The sequence below is a fragment of the Patiria miniata genome, unplaced genomic scaffold (genome assembly GCF_015706575.1).
Source record: "Patiria miniata isolate m_02_andy unplaced genomic scaffold, ASM1570657v1 HiC_scaffold_20, whole genome shotgun sequence".
NCBI classification, from domain to species: Eukaryota; Metazoa; Echinodermata; class Asteroidea; order Valvatida; family Asterinidae; genus Patiria; species Patiria miniata.
In genome coordinates, this window is record NW_024037059.1 from 19,733,772 (window position 1) to 19,750,925 (window position 17,154).

Consider the following 17,154-nt stretch of genomic DNA (forward strand, 5'->3'; position numbering starts at 1 on the left):
AGGGTTGGATCGTATGACCCTAGGACGAGTTGAGAGTTGACACACCCTCGGTAGATTACTCACGGCAGGCAGCTGGTTAGACTTGGCTGTGTACGTAGATTGTGGGCACTGCTTCTGTCCTGATCAGGTTTTTCAACACGTTTTACAGATTTCCTTCAGTGGCAAGAAACATGTGGACATACTCATTGCCCGTGGAGTATGTGTACATGCAATTTGCAAGTTACTGGTTCAGATCTCGCAAGGAAATTGACCAAAACTTCAGTGAGTGAGCACAAAGGCCATGTGATAGTGTACCGGTACCCGTTTGTATGCATTTATACAATGAAACTCCACTGACAAGTGCCGAAGGCAATGTGTTCATGAGTGGTTTGATAAAGTCTCTGCTCTCCTTCACATTGGTAGCACAATACAAAATGTTACTTTTGTCAGTTTTTATGAGTTTCTTTCAAGTAAACATACATACATGTACATGTACATGTACTGTATGATCCGAGAGACCTCCATTGATCTTTAATTCAGTGTCAGAATCAGGCGAACAAATAAGCAATGTGAAATACATGCACATGGACGACAACAGCAGGGCCATAAAGCAACGATACTGAACACTAGCCAAAACAGCGTACTGTCAGTCACCATGCAATTGGCACTGTACGCATGGCTGTATCGACATGTACACATGCACATAGGCCTACATGTACAATGTACATGTACATGTACATGTACATGCAGTCTGTGCACAATAGTATCTATTGCATAGACGTAACCCCTGAACTCCAAGCTATCAGTTCAAGGTCAAAAAACAAACAGCTTGCAAGCCCGCTGAACACTGTATGAACTAAACGATGGTAGAGCAGTTGAACATCACTTGTGAGATAGAGTTTCATATTTCTGAAAGATGAAAATTCTCGAGAAATATTTCAGGCAGAATAACGTTGGACCTGCGATAACGGCCAGAGTCAGCACAAAATTAATCAAAAATCAAAGAAACTTTTTGGCCTGCATTTATGTCAACTGTCATACGTGATCAAGACCATCATTTGCCAATTTCAATCACAGTAAAAGAGTATCAATACAACCGGGACATTTTGCATGCTCTTTTTAACTAAGTATGTATGGATACTTTATTTATTATATTTTATTTGGGGGAAATCCTCCAATTCCAAAACAAAAGCGCACCCAAACAATGTTACTACTGGACAAAATACAGTGACTACAATTAGAGGCCATTATCAAGGTGTACGTGTGCCTTCACACATTCTTCAATTCTGAAGTACCGGTACGCATGCATCTTGGCCGAAGGGCTACAGTTTATGTTGCGTGCGTACGAAATGCACGTGAGTGTAGTGCTAACTCGGACTCTACTTCTGTGGTGGATGAATCTGTCTAAAGCATTTGAAGTGTACAAATGTACCTATAGGCTCCGTGCACAAGTACCCCCTCAGCGGTAAGAAATGGAGAGTTGGGGGAGACCACTGGGAGTGGGAGAGCCATTCGAATACATTGCCGATGACACCTGAAGCTCACGCAAAGACAGTATGGCTTTGTGCACACGCATGCAGAATAAAATAAGTCATGGGTACTTGTGCTATATGCGGCAAACCAAAAGGCGCATGTGGTGTGTCACGTCCACTGGGCTCGAAGGTGGTAAAAAGCACCCTTCTGTTTTTCTCGCATGGCGCCCATAGGTAGGGACAGCTGATGACCCTTCCTATACTTGTACACGTACAGTCAATGCCGGACGTGTGATCCAACGATGCAGAAATAACACAGTCCACCCCTTCCTTCCCCAAAAGTTCCTTCAAATAACCTTCCCACCTTGAATTTCCCCCTTTACTCTTTGACATTTCAACTCAGTCAGTAAATTAAGGGCTGCCCTAAAGATGCACTCCCGTGCTATTTTCAAATTTCACAGCGATTTTTATTTTTATTTTTTTCCAATTGCTCTTTTCCTTGCAATATAAAAGTTATCCACTTTTGAGTGACACATTGAACAACAAAATCCACCGACGTTTAGTTATTGAATTATTTCTTCGCAAAATTTGAATTATTGGCTGCCTGCCTTGCCAATAATTCGGCTCTCGCACGACAGGTTTCTTGTTCATAAAATGAAGATCTTTTTCAGAGGGTTGCAGACTCCTAAAATCGGAATAAAGTAGTTTTTTCGTTAAAACAAAACACCCAAAATGAAATTCATAGCGACAAAAAAAAGAGTCCTATTTTTTTGAAGAACATCGGGTGTGCACCTTTAGCAGTGCTGTGTTGAAGATGCTAACAGTGAAATAAAAAAAGGGAAATACACACAGGCCAAAAACCTTGTAATAAAACCCGTCTAATAAAAATATTCATACTGTCTCAAGTATATCCAAAAACAAAACATGTAGGTAAATTTATTTTCATGATATCTTTTACTTTTTAGGAGTTTAATTCAAGACTCCAAGAATTAGATTTCAGTAAAAGATACACTATACACATCTCTCCAATTCATAATTACACATTATATGCTACCGTGTAACAACAGTCTCCATTATACTTTTGTGTAACTAGCAAAGTTTGAACAATGCCCAAGGCTAAGTTCTATACAGTATTTTTACTACATACTGTTTCTCAGTACACACGTGTACTTTGATCACAACAAATAACCGGGCATACACAAGTACTGGACATGTACTACCTGTACCAGTACATACATTTCTGCGCTTAATCTTTTTGTCTATATGGTTTAGCCACACCTTTTTTCACACAAACTTAATATTCAAATGCACATTTATAACTGTACATTACAGTCGAGTTGAAGTTGGCTTTTATTGAGCACAACGTTTTGGTATTTAAATTAAATGTGAAAGAGACCCACAAACAAACCAACCTAACAATGATCAGACGAACGGACAATCAATAAACTGACAAATTAAAATACAAAACACATCATACAACAGAACAAGACCAACAACAGATGTCATTACAGTAACTGTTCTATGAATTTGTATGTTTTCTCTTCTAAATTATGGAGTCCTACACTGTACAGAATTCAATTGTATGTGAATTCAACTGAAGTACATGTACATGTACATTGTACATGATGAGCATACAGCAAAGTTACTACACAACTGAGGCCAAAAAAAGGTCTCCGGTTTCTGGTATGGAGCTTGCCCAAAAAGTGGTGCGGCAACGCGGTTTTTTTTTTTACCTGATTTTTTTGCCTCAAATGTCGGCTGATGACTGCAAATGGTGCCCGACTAAACTTGGTGCAAATATATGGGAGTCCAGAGAGGCCACACAAAGCTTATTCTCGATCATAACCCCAGCCAAAAACACGTTAAAATTGTGCAGCAGCAGGATTCCAGTCAAACCAGTGAGTTTGGCGGTTTTGAGACATCATCTTTCATTGAAAAAAAAACTTTTTCATTTTGCCGACGCGCATGTCTACGGCGACGCGCGCGCATACCAGAAACCGGAGACTTTTTTTTGGCCTAAAGGCTACTTAGTTTATTTACAAATTATTCAGAGGTTTCAACATAACACCCTTAAAAAAAATCGACATCCACACAGTTTGAGCCGATGTGGTTCGATCACTCCGTAATTTCATTTGGTTATAAAACTACACTCTATGTATTAGCCCCAAAAAAACCTTGAAGTGCAAAGCTTGATAACAATCAAGAGAAACAACAGCACTAGGGGGACAAAAACGGATGGGTGGAGTAATTACATTACATGCTAACTCTGGGGCCAGAAGCCATGCTGCAATTTGATGAAAACTTTTAAAGATACTAGGAAAAAATCAAATCTGCAAACTGCAAGTTGTTCACATTATCCTCAAGTCCAAGAAGTAACCTAAATCATTTTGCTGTAGAACCAGTCACTGTCACCAGTTAAAGAATATTGAAGGAAAAATTTCCGGTCAGTTTCTGGCCTTTTTAAACACATGCAGGGGCAACAATTTGATATGAAAAGTTGCAAAGACATTGGAGAAAAAAATGCAAATTTGTAGATCATGGCAAAGTAACCCTTTCCCTGAAACGACTTTTCCAAGACGAAAGTTCAGAGTTCAAGGAGTACTTTCACTTTCTCCAAGCAAAATTCAAAGAATTGCCCGGGAATGTTACAGCCCTGTTCCTGAAGTGTCTACAAAAGTAACACAATGTTTATACAATATGCATTTGGATAAAACAAAAAAAATCGACACAGCTGCTTGATTTCACACAATTCAGGGCAAATCAATTACAAAACGGGTGGTCAATAAAAAACATTTCCTGATTCAATACATTGTATATCAGAGAAAATTGAAGGCAGCTACTGTATTTTTGAAAAGCATGAAATGTAAGAAAACAGGTACACATTCCATGTAAGATGGTCTAGACAAAGTTTCATTAAAATTTTCCTAACCAAGTAAAAATTCACGTTCTCAGACAGTCACCAAAGTTTAAGGGGGAGGCAACCTTTCTCCTAAAAGAAACATTGTTCCGAGACTTAGTAATTGAGTTATCCTTTTGGCACTTCCACAGTAACACAGAAGGAAATATAATTTGAGTAGCATCCTTCTAACAGAATGCACGTATGCCAGATAATAGTAAAAAAAGAAAGAAATAATACCCCTGCCTACTCTGCAATTTGAGTGATGAAGGATGACATGATCAGACAAAAGATTTTTATTTATTTTCTAGTCTAAAATTAGTAAAAAGTTTTACAACCGTCCCTAACCCTCCTCAATCCTCCAAAATTCTCCAGGCGGTTTGGGAGTATTTTGGAGGATTGAGGCTGAATGGCAAACAAAATGGTTGTTTATTTTTTGGAGGATGCATTATGTCAGGTTGGTAGGCTGTACCCAGCATTGTTTCTGTTCACTCATGCATAATTTGAGGCCTGCATTATACTCAATATCATCCGCACTGCTTCTGAATGTCATCCGCACTGCCTCAACCCATGAACAGTGACTGTTGCAGGATTTTTGAAGGATTGAGGCAATGGTCACCCCTCCACTGAACACATTCAAGAAATAACAGATGATTTTGTGGGATTGAGGATGAATCCAGTTCTGGCATGTTGGCAATTGTCCAATTTGCAGGCTTGAGGATGGTTCCTAGCCCAAATGGCCTGGGAGCTTACTCGTCACTTAAGCTACTGTGAGCTTAAACAAACTGCATTTTGTCAAAAAAAGGAACATCACATCATAGATGATACTGTATCTTTTGAGGAAAAGTCCTTGTTCTCAACCAAATACTTGACAATGTAAGCACACTTTGGACCGCACCATACAGTACTGAGCTCAACATTGAAAATGAAGAAACTTTTGATGGAAAACATTTTCTTTTACAAAAGTGACACAGTGTCTTTAAATGACAATAGGTGGTTCAGGCAGAGTTCAGTCCCGTATTGCACGATCCAGGGAGGAGTCCCTTGTAAGCACTTGGCTTCCTGGACTCCTGCAGGGGTCAGGATAATCCCTGTTAAGTGTTAGGGAAGGGATCTACAATTACATGTACTGGTAGGTCTTGTGCACGGCGCGTCCTTGCGTGTGTGTACTGAAAGTCAGCTGGGTGACCTGATCAGTGCATATATTTTGTATACATTTTAATACCTGTAGCAACTCTACATGTGCATTATGTATTCCTTTAGCCCTTGTACTGCCCCAAACCGCCCTGCCTGTTACACCTTATACTGCCCCAAGCTGCCCCGGCACTCTATGGTTTCATGGATTCATGGAGGAGTAAATACAATGTAATACAATGTAAGCAAGTGCTAAAGGGGTTCATGTAAAATGCACAAGTACCAGTTTGTATAGTAGAACTGATCCAGTAGAACATTTGCGGACTTGAACTTACATTCTGTAACCCAACTGTAGTACTGAACTAAATGAATTTGTCGACTCAATTCTTTCCTAAGAAATTAAACTTTGTAATTGACACATTCCACACGTGATGCGAGGTGCATGTGCGGTAGGCCTGTTCCACCGAAACACTTGCAGACTTGAACTTCACCAAACCTCAGAACTGCGCAAAACTGTAGTTTAATTGTAGTCTCAACTTTGAAGAAATGAACTTTATGACTCACACATGAGATTGACAGCACATTCGCATACCGCACAAAACCAACAAAATTACAAAATATTCTAGTTCTCAGTCTACTGTGCATCATCGACCCATCTTGTCCCATTTTCGAGAGTGGAAAAAAAAAATATTGTAGTTACGGGACAACGAACCTTATGCATTGTTTGTGCCTTGGAGGGTGTTATTTGTTGTTTTAATTCAGTAACAATGAATGCGCAAATGGTTTACTCAAGCCTATCCAAGCAACACAAAACCACTGCCCTCTGACTCCGCCTCAATGCATAAGGTCTATTGAGTGATAAACTATCATCACAGAGCAATCTCTCTTTCAGAAAACAGAATAAAGTACATGTACATGTAAAACTGGTGTTCACGCAACCCCTACGGCATACCTTGCAGCATCGAAATCATCATTGCTAGTGTATGAATCTGGGCCCAGGTAACATGGCCATCCCTGACCCCAGATGACCTCAGTTGCCCTGGGTAACTGGGCCAGGTGACACTGTGACAGTGAGCAATGGTAAAGCGCAGTGTTTCTGATTAATAATTATGTGCAGTCTGATACTGTACATGTACATGTATGCATGTGTACCGAGTACTGTTAAAATTAAGCGTACTCAGTTCAGTGACAAAAAAAAGGCAGTACAATTGTACTTTAACAGAGCTAATCATCATACAGTATGCAAAAGTAGAACTAGATAGGCTCTATCACATTCATGACTACATACCGGTACAAATACATACTACATTGTACATTAATACATACATTGTGTACTACATGTACAATGTTCATAAACACTTGGGCCTAAACTAAAGCAGGGTGTTTTATTTTTGCTTAAAGCTATACTCCATCATTTGTAATTAGTGTATTTTGTTCGTTTGAAGCAACAAAAGTGTTTAAAATATAATGAAGGATACTGAGCAAATAACCTGATGAAGTTTCAGCTAAGCTTCAGCTATACATTCCGAGAAAAGCAGCATTCTAAGATCTCAATTTCAAATCAAAAGTTACTAAATCATGTTTTGAATTGTTTTGAATTTCAGCTATACACGGCATCACGCACTGATCTGACGAATAATAACAACCGCGCGCGCGTGTGCGTCGTTCCAATACTTGTGCGCGCTGCGCTGAATAACAAAATGAACTACTAATTTAAATTTTCCTACGGTGCTTCTTAAGAATCACCGTTGGAAATGCCTTCTTTCGTTGATTACTTCAAAATGACAGCTTCCCAGAAAGAATAATTTCACAGGGAGTTTAGTTCCCTTACTATCTTTCAACCAAGTTTCTTTTTAACAGTAATTACGCCAGTTACTATTCGGATGGCTGCAAATGATGGACTATAGCTTTAAGTTTGAATACATGTATGATTTTTGCATATTTATTCGTACATGTATGTTAATGAGTTCATGCTGTGTCTCTGGTGTTTTTTGTAACAGTGGTCAGTGCTTTGCATAATGCTCTGAATAAACACACCACATTTCTGCACTCAAAATTCAAATTGCAGAATCAAGATATGGAACATTCAATAATAATGACCTCTGTGGGAAAAATATGAGGACACCCCAAATTCTGGTTTATATTTAGATTTTGAGCAGACCGTTGGCATGTAAGACGGATATTTTACAAGTACCGTACATGTATGTACATCTCCAGCAGAAGCTTGCAGAAAGTACCTTGTAACATGGCTGCTATTGATGTATTTTTAATACATCAGTTGCTGTTGTGTAGAACCATAGTTCATTGACTAGGTTACAAATAAATATGGCTCTTGAGGTAAAACTGCAAAAATAGAAATCTTCCCAACAAATATTTGACCTGGTAAATTAAGATTGCACCTTTTAGAACCACACATGCCTGCAATACATGCAAGGGAGGCAAGTGACGCAGTCAGTGCCTATCACAATCTTTTTTTTTTCAATTCAATTTAAATTGATGAAAACTGAAATTTCTCATCCTTTTTATTTACTTCCTTTTCTAACGTACTTTGAGTACACAATCAAAGCTGCACACATATACGCACAATGTAAATGTGTCTGCGCTCGGATTATTTTACGAACACAATGACTAGCCAATACAAATGCATAAACAGTAGCCCGTTATCTCCGCAATTGCCCGCCATGCATATATGGAGCCCCAGGGTGGACATTACTTCACAGCGAGATGAGTTTATCCATACTGATGCATGTTTCACCTATCGCGCCGCGGAGAGTTCTCTGTCTCGCACAGTGCTGGGAGAGAAACTGAATTTATTATCCGAGTCTGGGGTCTGGTTGAAAAAAAAAAAAAAAAAAAAAAAGGACCAAAAAAAAAAAAGTGAAGTGGCTTATTATTGAATTACATTGCAAAGTGTACGACTGATCAGAATAAAACACTGAATATTGCATGAGTTGGGGGATATTTAGTGGCTCGTCTTGTTTTGGTCCGAGGCTAATTTGGGAGAGCAGATCCACCGTACGTGCAATGGGATCTCGCATGACAAAAAAACAGAGATATCATGAATATTTGTACAGCGCAGGGCTTACATTGTATGATTAGTGAAGGTTTGGCTTCAGTTAATGATGAGCGGGGTTGCGGGTAGTGACCAGGTAAATAATTGGGTGGATTTATTTACCGCACTGTGCCATAATTGTATTCATTGTACATGTATTGTATATACATGAGTACCGGTACATGTATGTCTCTAAAACCAAAACAAATGTTATTCAGCAAGTATTGTTAACAGCTATAGCCCTACAGTCCTGAATCCTCCAATTTCAATATAATTTTGCACATCCCCTAGGGAGATAGGGTAAAAAATGGTGAATTTCTTGGGGTTCAATTTATTTATTCATTTGATTGCACAATGATAAATAAAATGTAATATGTATGTAATAACAAATGAAACGTTGGTGGCAGCAAACATATCAGCCCTTTTTCAATTGTTTACGTCATGTTTACTTAGCCAAAGCACGCATGCTCAATATGACGAAACAATGGAAAAAGGACCGGTATGTTTGCTGCCACCAACGTCTCAAAAGTCTCCTCCCATTGACCATTTTAACAAGACTGGGTCAATTCTACAATGTATGTGTTTTACATGATATATTTTATTGTATGTCCAATAAATGCCCAATGGAACTGTACAATCCAAATATGGGTATTGTTAAATATGCAGATATTGTTTTCAATACATGTGTTTCCTCCCTACATAACCTCAGCGTGGCCTTTGCGAAGGTTTTGGGTGCAGAATGTCAACTTTATACAGATGAGGGTACTGCTAGCACACATGTTCCTCCAGAGTATGCACACATACTGTCTGACCTCAAACGAGGTCATCCTATGCATGTACAGGTACATACATGTACATCTTAACAATAACAAAAACCATAAATTTGCATAAAATTGTTATACATGTATGCACACTTTCAATCAATGACCAACAAAATTCTGTGGCAAAGCCAAAACTTTTGCACAGTGTTCATGTAAACGACAATAGATTGCATTGTTCTGCTTCATCTATGAAGTGTAAGTTTTGGATAAGTTGAAAGATTATTCAAATTTACTCTGATGTGGGACGGGACCATTGGATCTCTACAGTACAAACCATCTACACCCTAAATTTTTCATCTGTTTTAGAATAAATTGTGAAAATGCCTGTGTAGGGCCATTCTTTGGTCACTGTGTGACATAAAATTGGGCTCATCAGATTTTTGAATTTTACTCCCTACCTTAAAAGTTTCACAAATTGTTTCAAAGTCTGGTCACGGGTGTGACATCAGACACAAATATGTTATTGAACCCATATACTGGAAATTCATGCTTTTCTCAAAAGTTCTAAGGACACACACACACCCCCATACTTATTTTGGAGTAAGACAAGTCTTTTTGTGATTTACAGAATTAAACAATGTACACCCTCTGCTTTAATTTGACACTAAATGGGAATTGTTCTGTGGTCAGGTGTGTTTCGTTTTGATCGATCTCATGTGCAACATTTTGTAATTAAAATTATGCTAATTTATATGCACAGAAAAACCAACTTATGAAACATGTTAAGAAATTTGCATCTTTACTTACTAGCCACACTTTAGTGAACAGTAAGCGTTTGCATTACATCACATAAAAAAAATATTTTCCCTATAAATTATTTAGTTTCAATTTCTGAAGAATCACCCTCTAAAGCTCAATGTGCAATGTTAAAATGAAGTACGAATATTGTATGCTTGAGACATTGAAATGGCCAAGTGCGTGGGATGTGTCTTGTAATATAGACCTACTCGTGTTGTTGACAACATGCATGTGTTCGCTATTTAGAGGGTTGCAATTGGGATATGGAAACCTCAAGGAAAACGGGGAAACGAAGCAATTACGATAATGAAGATTTATGTTCTTTCATTGAGTCTTTATAGCTGACATACTTAAATTTCTCTGTTAACTTTCATTTCTTTTCATACTTATCATTTTTTTTTTCATTTCTTTTCATACTTATTATCTTTTTAAAGTTTCTTGGGAAATTACAACTAAACTTACACGTAGTTAGACAGATCCCATGCTTATACACAAAAAATCGACTGATACGATTCGTTATTTATGTGGTTTTCTGATATTTTATGTACTGATGTTGCAGTGAAGAAATAAATGAATCAAATCAAAAGAAGGACTGCTTTATAAATCAAATGCTCAAAAGATACAACTGTCACCAATGTGTTATCATTCATTAATTATCATGATTTATTATAAATTATTGAATATCTAAAGTTCATCTACACTTTTACAAATGTCTTGTACAACATACTGTCTTTTTTTTAAGTCCATCAAATAAATTCTGGAAATCCTTGTCAAAATATGTAAAATCCTGTAACATTTTCTCCAATCGGAGAAAGAGTAACAAGAGGAGGAACAACTCATTAACAATTATCACATTTTCCCAAGTTTTACTTGTCAAAGAAAAATCATTATCATGACATGTTGTAGCTGAGCATAAGACTCCTCTAGTCAGTAGAAATGTTGTTTTATGACTGCATTCCTTAAACAGTTTTATTTTTAGCAAGATTAAATTATAATGCTGACTTGAAACAAAAACATCTAATTAATTACACAGAACAAAGTGCACAAATTGTACAAATAGTCCAAAAACAAAGTTTACAAACTTTGCGTTATGTTCATAAAAGACTTAATCAAAGTCCCTTCCTGTATTGCTAGACAAAAAGAAGGTCCCCAAATTGAAACTGACTAATAAATCGTTCTTAGTTTGTTGTTATTTTCGACACCCCCGAACTTTCATGTAAAATCTTGACACCTGACACCGCCAATCGATGAGTCGAAGTCTACCAGTACACCCACACGTTTTACTCTACTTCCTGTTTTGAACTGGATACATTTTTTCTTCACCAGTTTAAAAAAATATCCTTTATGTAAGTGCTTTCTAGAAACCTTCACTTCCGCTTGTGTGTGGTTGGTAGATGACTGCCGGACTTATAATATAGAGTCTTCTTGAAAAGAAAAGGAGGGTAATGCCCACGCTTACTCATTATTTGAGAGCACAATGAACTTTGACATACCGGTAAGCCTGTGTGCAGGTGTACATAGTACGTATCCATGTACATATACAGTACACAAGATGAACACTATGCATTGTACTGGTGTATAATATGTACACAGCTACTACTGATGCATTTATCAAGGTGTACATGTGTATGTATGTCATCGTCACCCGGTCAGGTTACTGTGAACGTGTGTCAGTGCATGAATCCAATGCACAGAGGGCAACGCCGGACGATATCCGGCTAGTTCCATGAATGTGATGCAGGGGAGTTTGTACTGACTCACTGCACAACAAAATGGGGAACCCCACTGACTGACGAACGAGACAAACACTGTATTGCAGACACACTGTACGTACAGACAGTACAGTTGCGAGGGCCATGAAAAAGAAATATGTGTTTCAATGCGCATTTCAAAAGTTTTATTATGAGTACGACCCGTTCCGAATGTATGCACAAAGTGAATGTGCTTGTGGGACATGCAAGAGAAATATGTGGATAAATAATATACATGTATATTGGTGTTTCAAAAACGATAGTCCTACAGGCTACATGTATGTGAATGACATCCTCATGTATTTAAACACACGTGTCCATTAGGCCAAAATTAGACAAACATGTCCATGATTTCTGCTGATGTTTCAAATAATAGGAACAAGATTTTGAGAGTACTGTGGGAAGACAAGTAAAAAAATTTAAAAGAATAAAAATGTAAATTTAAATGCCTCAAAGAAATTTAGGGGGTTTTATATCAAGTAATCAGGCATACTGATAAACCTTTTTTGTAAATTCGGCAACAGAAAGAAGACTGAAACTTTTCACCATCAAACATTTTTCTATAAATTCCTTTAAACAATATTATGAGTTACTTCTTTGACAAAAAAACACACAACTCAACTTTACTTGATAAACCTGCCTTCGATGTCAGAATTATAATTTTTCTTCAAGATTGTCAACGTGAGCTTCATGCATGGGATGAAAACTAGTCCATCAAATTGTGGCCAACAGCAATTTGGGGGGAAAAATTTATGACGGATGAAAACTGATCTCCCCGAGTTTTGGCACTTGTCTCCGGGGTTTGACCAGGGCTCTGAGTTTGATGAACTTGGGAGTTTGCAGCAGTTTGAAAACCTGGTCTTATCTAATGCATTCATGCCTTGTGGCTGTTTTCGAATAATAACATAGGAGAAATAAGCCCAAATATCCTATTGTAATTTCACTGAATGAATATTTACTCTCAGCTTTTTTTTAAGTTCATCATTCTGTAAGTCAACAACAAGAAGGGATGGACATTTCAAATTCGACTTGACTTAGTTTTGATGTTCCCCACCCTTTCCTGAAAAAAAAACCCCAGTTGTACTAGTCCTGGTTTGTTCTGTAAACACTGGCAGAGGAGGGGGGCAAAACCTTTAAGTAAATGCTCCATTTTATGGTTAACCTTGCAACAAAATTGTTGATGCCTTCAGGCTGTTTAACTTCTTAACATTAACATAAAAAGGGTGTAATGTTCTGCAAAGGCTTCAAACTTGCACACGGGGAATTTGAATAAAGAATGCAAATTAGAGACATTCTTGACAACAAATATATTCTGTGTTTTATGCAAATGCTCTGAGAAAAGACCCGAAAAAAATGGAACACATTCTTTCAGTGCTTTTATTAAATTATAATCTGATGCACTACAATCACAGTAAAGATCTAGGTGTAGCCCTGGTCAATTATAGAGAACTAGCATACACACTGTATGTTTATTGGGACCAAATATGCGCATAATCTAAGCCCAGGCAATGAAGACCTACATTTTACATGCCACTCCTTGAGGAGCCATGGGAACACGGGTATCTATTTGTGGCAATGTGGGGATTGTTTTTCGGCCTGAATTTCTGCCTGGCGATGACAGTGTCAACTTGCCAATAGCAAAGTAGGGGTTGTGCCAGTAAAATTGTGTCAGTTTGTACTGTACAAACGCGAGCTGCACTTTCTAATGATAATGTCTAATTATGGATGCGACAAAACTTTCTACAGAAGGGTGTTTGTCACAATGAAACAACTCATTTAATTATAATTAGCGACAGAAATATTTTAGCAAAATCAAACATCAACTTAACGCAAGCTGACCAACTGAATCCTTTATTTTATGCATTTATCAAAATTCCAAGATGTGCAAAAAAAATGTTGCAAATGCCAATAACATTTAGTGGAACACGTCCTGAATTATGTTGTAGAGAATTTTGTAGATCTATAGAAAAAAAAAATTTTTTTGGCATTTTTTGGGGTGTATGATCATATGGAGACGTCTGCGTGCAGTCAAGTGTAAAAGGTAGTAATTGATGGTTTTGGGTGTTTTATTCTCATTTTCCCATAAAAAATAGGGTAGGGGCTGTCAGAATAGGGTAGGTAGGGAAACCAGAAGCAGAACTATTTTTTTGCCTTATTTAGAATAGATTTTCTCCTATGATTCAAAATTGGAGTTGCAATGATTATTTATCACCCGAGTATTAGACTAACTGCAATAACTGTAACGAAAGACATGAACACAACACATATTACAAAAGATTTGAGCAAGTGTTTTTGGGAAATGTAATTATTATGCCAACATTAAATACAATGATTGACCATGACTAAGTGGTTGTCTAGTCTGTAGAGGAAGCAAAAGGCACATTAAGTTGCCTTGATACATGTACATAACTGTCAATCTTTTTTTAAGTTTTCCCACATGACTCGACTGAAATATAATTTCTGAGATCTGTACAAAATGTTGAAAAATACTGTCAAGTCTACAGTACTCAGTAGCACTATAGTCAGATATTACATGCACAGTCCAGTCAATGTCTGCGGTGTTTGTGTACTGATTGCCAACTACAGCTGTAGTTGCTGTAGTCTGTATGAACAGCGGACGCCATATCAATGAACCACATCCCCTCCATAAACAAGTGACAAAACAACAAGGGAGGCAACTCACCGAGACCGTCCCCCTGCCGCCCGGGCCCTCCGCTCCTCCGGTCCCCGTGGTGTTCCCTTCGCTCTTGGTCTTATTCTGTCCCCCGTCCTGCTTGGGACCCTTGGGTTGTCGTCTGCTCCGGTTGTCCTGGTAGCGTTGGTGGAGTATATCTTTCTCCTGTCGCTCCTGCGACCATCGCTCGTCCCTTGTCGAGTCGTATCGCAACTGCGACAGTTCCTGGTGTTTCTTGCACCGCTCCAGCCTTTCCCTGATCCGATCCACGACATGCTGTTTCTTGGGGGACATGAAATCCCCCATCGTGTCTGCTACAACCACAATGGTGCCGGTTGGGTTTTGACAACTACCCCGAAAAATGGGGTTTTGGACGAGAATCTCGGCTGAGCCCAGCTAACTTGGCTAACCACGTACATGTAATGTACACAGATTCGGTACGTGTGTTAAGTATACTGTATGCATGCAATGTGCAGCGCGCTGTGTAGTTTCCGGCCGGCTATTGCATGCAGCTGACCCTATCACTAGCGTTGGATGTAAATGAACAACATAGAAAAACGCACGCACGGTTATTTACGCACACCGTGTATCGGCGGCCCATCCACCGGAGTACTGCACTCTCGCACGACCGACAGGCGACGGTATATTATTAGCATACAAAATGAATATGTATGATTGACGTTCTTCCATCCGTCCGTAAGTTTCTTCTTCTTTTTTTCGCAGATAAGCTCCGCCCTGGTGGAATATTATTGATGAGTTTTTCGAAATGAAAGTTTGTTAGTGTGTAGCCGGATCTTTTTCCCCGAATGACATCATCTCTCGCCAGAAAATAGGGAAATTGTGTTGCATTGGCTCATAGCAGAGACCTGTACACTAAAAATATTATTTACGGAAGTTGCCACATCATTATGAAAACGCAAATTCATAGTTTTGAATTGAGTCGGCAATACTTTTTTGCTGGGATTTTTTTCTCTGAAAAAAAAAAAAAATCCCAGAAATGCGGTTAAGCATTGCATGTACCACACAAGCGTCATTTATGCCCGCTGGCCATACAGGGCTAGTCAAAAAAGCGGAACCCAAACCCCAAAAACATATTTCATAATTCATATTTTAAAAAAATGTAGCCCCAAAAATAATAATGACTGGAAAGCCAACAATTTCATAAGCTACTTTTAGATGAAGAAAAATGCTGACATTGCCCAATCCGTTCAAAGAATGCCACCATTTAAACGCAATGGCCCTAAACCTCTTTTCTCCCCCCCCCCCCAAAAAGGAGCAATTTATTGTGTATTCTCACTATTCTGACTGTTTGGAACAACAAAGAAAATGACACAGAATATTTGTTTCAACAATGTAGTACACAATATCTTTATTAACAACCCTGGTTAGGCAAACAATATGATTATAAAATCTACTTTTTTTTAAGACAGGCCTTCAAAAGGACTTTGTTGAGTATTTTTTACTTTTAAACTGAGGTTTTATCGCTGGTGATGTTTGAAGACAATCGTGACGATTCTTGAAATCGCATTTTTGGACGAAAGATGGTTTTAGGATCATTGTGTTTCAATAGTGAATTCTTTGAACGGATTGAGCAATTTTGCCATCTGAAAGTAGCATGTGAAATTGGCTTTCCAGTCATTATTATTTTTGGTGCTACATATTTTTTTTGAATATGAAATGAAATTTTTGGGGTTTGGGTTCCGCTTTTTTTTTGACTCACCCCGTATTTCCCCCCGCATATATTTCGTCAGAAATGAGAATAAAAATCCCGAATTCTTAATGCAAGAAATTAAATCTTGCATCACGCGCACTCTGTTGGCCTGAGCAAGTTGGAACATGATTTCAAGTTGTTGGCCAGATCTGTTAAAATATGCTGGCACTTATTGTTATCGTGAAATTTTCAAAGATTGTATCATTATATCAGCAGGATAGTTGTCTACATTGTGTAAACGGTGTTCTTGCGATTGACGTCGTTTCAATACTTTACTGGAAGTTGTTCGGCGTCTCAACCTGTTTGAAAACAATTAGGACGCAAACACCGTGAGAACAAAAGAATCACAAACGTTAATGTCTTAATCGGAAAATGTTCTAAAAAAAGAGTACTTTCTAGCGTTTATTGTTCTTAGTCTATGGAATATCCTCTTGAACAGTTCGACGGTGACTCTCTGAACGCGTGAATGTCCGATTCTTAAACCGTAGAGAAAGGGCTAACGTATTCTCATCCCCCTAAACAAAATTATTAAAACATCTTTAAAATATTTGGTGGGCTTGATGATACCAAACATACTGTTGGGGGGACAACAAATTTGTACAAATTATGATTCCCTTAACAAATACAGCAATCTTTATATTTCCCTTTTGAGGGCTTTCATCAGTACGATCATGACTCGGCCGGAACAGAAATCATGTTTCTGTCCTCCAAAATATCCATTTGCGGTGGACTGCACATGGTGCTTTACATTTTGTATACGAGTGCGCCAGTAATTGCCGAGCATTTTTTTTTTATTCACTTTGATGTGATGTAATTACAAAAAAAATTCGTTTATTGAGAACGATCGTCATCAATATTTTCTCCTTGGGCCCAGCCCCTCTACTACGAAATGTTAACGGATCAAGGATGCGTGCGGTTGGTATACA

The 17,154-nt window shown here is 38.2% G+C and overlaps 1 protein-coding gene across 1 annotated transcript in view; it reads right to left on the reverse strand.

Annotated features, from left to right (window-relative positions):
- LOC119727852 (mastermind-like protein 3) overlaps positions 1–15,450 on the reverse strand; it is a 28,940-nt gene extending 13,490 nt beyond the window's left edge. Inside the window, exon 1 of the mRNA XM_038199927.1 lies at positions 14,527–15,450. Within this exon, the coding sequence (XP_038055855.1) occupies positions 14,527–14,823 (297 nt within the window). The 5' untranslated portion in view covers positions 14,824–15,450. The remainder of the gene's footprint in view (positions 1–14,526) is intronic.
- Positions 15,451–17,154: the final 1,704 nt, after the last annotated feature.